Here is a 4,480-nt window from a genome sequence, read left to right on the forward strand (position 1 = left end):
GTGGCCAGAGAGGGGGGGGGTCAGAGGGAGGTGGGGGGAGAGAGAGAGAGAGAGAGAGAGAGAGAGAGAGAGAGAGAGAACACTCAGAGTCAGAGAAATACAGAAAGAGAAAGAGACCAAGTTGGAAGAAAAGGGGCAACACGGATGTACAGAGAAACAGAGATGCAGAGACACTCACATGAAGAGAAAGAGGCAGGAGGGAAGGAGGGGAAGTGAGATATGTGGAGATCTGGGAAGTGGGAGTAAAAATTGAGAAGGATTCTAAGACTGACCTGGAGAAAAGAGAAAAACATATACAGAGAAACAGAGAGGGCCTGGAAGAGAGAAGAGGCTTTTACCAGGAGGTGGAGGCATGGGGATTGTGAAGCAGAAAAAATGTGAGACTCTAAGACAAAGGAAAAGAGAGGCAAGGAGAGGGAGAGAGAAACATGGGGAGGCACAGACGCTGAGAAGGAGGGAAAAAAAATGACACTTGGAGACAGAGGACCAGGGTTCCAAAGCAAAAATCCCAAGAGCATCTAAGAGATACAGAGAAAGAGGAGCCATCTAGTGAGAGAGAACCGAGAGATGGGGCAGAGAGAAGCAGGGAGATGCAGAAACACTAAGACAAGTTAGAGGGGACACAGGGATAAACAGAACGGGACAGAGGAGACCGAGGAAGGGCTCTGCCTCAGCCTTGAGTGGGTGGTGAGTTGGGAGAAGAATGCTGGGACACTGAGGCCTTCAAGTCTGCTTGACCACATTCCCCCTCCCAGAGTCCCCCTCACCATAGCCTTTGAAGAGCCAGTCAAAGGTGGCCTGCTCGCCTCGCCCACTGAATTCCTCAGCCTGGTCCACCAGAGCCTCCTTTACAGCCTCATGTCCACACAGCACCACGATCCTCCGAGTGCCCAGGTGGATGGTGAACACGGGACCATAGCACTCGCTGATCTGATGGAGAGGCATGAGAGTGGGTGAGAGGGAGCAGCCCCAACTCTGAACTGACTCTGTACCCAGACCTCACAGACTGGGATACATTTTGCCCGAGTTCTGACAGTCAAGGAACTGGACATCCCAAGATCTGGTCTTTCCTGGCTAGAACCCCAGTACTAAACCTTCAAAACTCCCCCCTCTTGCCCTGGCTGGTGTGGTTCGGTTGCTTGAGCGTTGCCCCATGCACCGAGAGGTCACCAGCTTGATTCCATGATTCCTGGTCAAAACACACGCCCAGGTTTTAGACTCCAATGATGTTTCTCTCTCTTTCTCCCTCTCCCTCTCTCTCTGGAATCAATAAAAACATGTATTTTAAGAACTACCTACTCCTTTCTAAGATTTCAGTCCAACCTTGCCAATCCCCTGCCACAAAGTCTCAGCCAGACTGGGCAGGCCCCCAACACCCTAACACCAATTTCCCTGCCTTGTGATACCTTCATGAGGGAGTTGTACATCTGCTCTGTGTTCAGCTGCAAGTAGTTCCCGATGAAGGGCAGCGCTCGGGGACCAGGAGGTAGCTTTCCCCAGAACTTCCTTTGCCGCCAGACAGACATCAAGACCATTATTGTCAGGCAGGACAGCAAAGCCACCAGAAGCAGCCCTGAGGCCAGCATGGTGGCATTGAGAGTGAGAGTCACAAGGTGATGGCTGGGACAGCTTGTCTTTATACTACCTGGGAGAGAGGGGCGGCCTTTGGTCCTGATTATGTAACTGTCTCATTTCACCTCCCAGTTACACCCCCCACCATGCTCCCGCCTAGCTTGGGATGCAGCCAGCAATGGAGGAGGGAGGGACTCCAGGGCAGATTAACAAGTCTGAATTTTTGGCTTCTCCTGAGGGACTAGTACAGGACTGTGGACTTGGTGGGAGTGGGGGAGATAGTAGACAAATTTCAGAGCTGAAGATTCTGGAATATTGACATGTGTGAGCCCCTGAGCTTGGGATTTGGGGTCTCAGAGTGAGAAAGAACATCAAAGTTGTGGAGTTTAGGGTCTTGGGATAGAAGAATAAAAGATTTAAGGGTATTGGAATAAGACAGACTACATGCCTGTGGATTTGGGGCTCTTTTGCTGAGGAGGAATGTAGGTTTAAAGGTCTCGGGTCTGGAGATTCCAGAGAATGGATTTGAAGGTCTTGAGGTAAGAAGCACCCCAGCAGTGGATGTGGGCTTCCTGTGGGAAGAAATATATGAGGAGTCCAGCTGGATCATGGAGTCAGCTCCTGACCCAGATGCTGACCTGCTTTGTTTTGGACATAATACCGCCTCTTGATGCCCAGAATCCTCATTGGCACCTCAAAGCGGAGTCAAGATGGCATGCCACAGGACTGCCCATTCCTGGTTGGGGAAGGGAGAGACAACCAGAGCCACATCTCAGTGGAACTTTCCACAGAACTGGAGAAGATTGACTCATGGTCTCATTGGCAGAGGAGGGGGCCAGGACTTGGGAAATAGTAATGACAACTGCAATACGGTACGAAAAAATCGCGACTGTCTGCAGGGTTATAATTTACAACAGGCCACAGTGACTCACTGCCCAGATCATTAGGGAAACCCACCAAGTAGATTCCATCATTTCTATTGTTATTATTATTATTTATTTATTTATGCTTCCCATTTTATATAGGGGCAAGATGAGGGCAGAGAATAGAGAGTGGGCAGGGAACACATATGTCTCTCCTGCTCTCTACTTTTAGTCCCCCTTTCTGGGATTGAGTTTGCCACCAGTGGAAAGGTTATATTTGAGGGTGTGTGTGTTTTATAGGTAATTCCTGGCTCAGCAGGGCTGCTATTATCAGGCAGAGGGGACCATAAGAGGAGAGATTTGGGTAAGTTTTGATGTTGGGAACAGAGGTGGGCCCTGAGATGCTGGGGCGGGGGCGGGGGGGTAGAGAAAGGATGAGTGACTCTGCTGTCCTCTCCTCACTGGCATTCTTTCTTAATAATGAGGACAGTTTCCCCTTGGTGAGCACTAATTGTGGAGATTGACTGTGTATGCAGGATCTTATAGAATCTTTATAAGAATGGGCTGGGTCGTTATCATTCTTACTTTGCAGTTAAAACCAAGACTCCATAAAGCCACTTGCTGGAGGTCACAAGTAAAAAGTGATGAGGCTGGGCTTTGAATCTTCCCTCCTGCTTTCTCCATTGACTGGCCTAGCCCACCCTGGGGGCCAAGTGGAGACCAAGTTTAGCAGCAGGTGGGTGCTGAGATTGGCATCAGCATTGGCAGGTTCTGCTATTGGCATCAGGTAGCCCTGGGACAGAGGGCCATCACATTGGGATTGAGCTTGTTTCCAGATAGACACTAGGATTGAAAATGAGTTGACACTGAACTTGAGACCAGGAGAGCAGTAGTAGAGCACCACTGGTGTTGAGAGGGCTCTGAGAGTAGACCTAAGTGGCCATTGAGGCTGGCTTCCAGAAGGCATAGGGTGGCACCATGTGGGCTCTGAGGTTGATCCCAGCAGGCTCCAGCATGAGCACCAGATGAGCACTGAGATTGGTCCTATGTGGGCCTGAGAGGGGACCCTGATGGCCACTGGGCAGGATCCCACATTTGGACCATCCTGCTCAGGTGCCACCTCTAATCTCAGGTGAGTGCAAGTGGGTGAGGCTGGCATTCTGAGGACAGGCATGCTGCTCAAAACATTGTAGGCCCCTGAGCTATGAGACCTGTAGGGAGGGAAAAAAGGGTGGAGAATGAAGCAGAGAAAGTTATTTGTTGGTTTTGTTGAGAAAAGGAGGATTAGCAAGGGTTTGGTAGGTAGAAATCTCCTAATCTTTTTTTTTTGTCTTTTTACAAAATGAGGTAACATTGATTAGCAACATTATATAATTGAATGTGTATAACATTCTATATACTGATATCTATATACTGGATTGCATTCTTACCACCAAAAGTCTAGTTTCCTTTCCTGCACCTGGGCTGGCCTCAAGCCTGGGCCCCTCTTTCCCCCCTTGTTCCTTGTTCCTTGAGAAGGAAGGAGGTAGGACTTTGCGGAGTTTGTTTCTCAATGAAGTTGGCATCAGGAAGGGCCCTGAATGTTTAGACAGACAGCTGGGTGGGGAGGGTGTGAGGGGTCAAGACTGGGAAAAGTACTTGAGGTCACGTCTCTGACCCTGGAACATGGAGTGAGAGATCAGTGTCTGACATCACAGGCCTTACCTCCCAGAGGCAGGACACGTGCCGGTGTGCGGTGGCCAGGATAGACTTCGGAAGAGAACTGGTGCTGAATCCAGGAAAATCTCTTCCCCTCACTGGGCCTCAGTTTTCCTTTCTGGATGGATGGGACAATGGTTAAGAGCAAGATTGAGACATGGATTGGAATCCTAACCTTATCCTTTCTTCAATGTGTGACCTTGAATGGGTAACCTAACCTTTCTGAGCCTATGCTGCCAATAACAGTACCCAACCCTTTGGCATTTTGGTGAGGAGTCGATGGGTTAATTTGTGTGATATACATAGCAGTAAACACTCAATAAATATTAGCTGTTCTTGCTATTAAT

General features: G+C 49.3%; 1 protein-coding gene across 1 annotated transcript in view; it reads right to left on the reverse strand.

Moving 5' to 3' along the window:
* Positions 1–1,653, reverse strand: part of LOC102243745 (cytochrome P450 2A13-like) — a 24,287-nt gene extending 22,634 nt beyond the window's left edge. The window contains 2 exon segments of the mRNA XM_014541692.1: positions 603–930; positions 1,407–1,653. Coding sequence (XP_014397178.1) covers positions 603–930; positions 1,407–1,586 — 508 coding nt within the window. The 5' untranslated portion in view covers positions 1,587–1,653.
* Between the last annotated feature and the right edge of the window lie 2,827 nt (positions 1,654–4,480).

This window comes from Myotis brandtii, unplaced genomic scaffold, assembly GCF_000412655.1.
Source record: "Myotis brandtii unplaced genomic scaffold, ASM41265v1 scaffold277, whole genome shotgun sequence".
In the NCBI taxonomy this organism is placed as follows: Eukaryota; Metazoa; Chordata; class Mammalia; order Chiroptera; family Vespertilionidae; genus Myotis; species Myotis brandtii.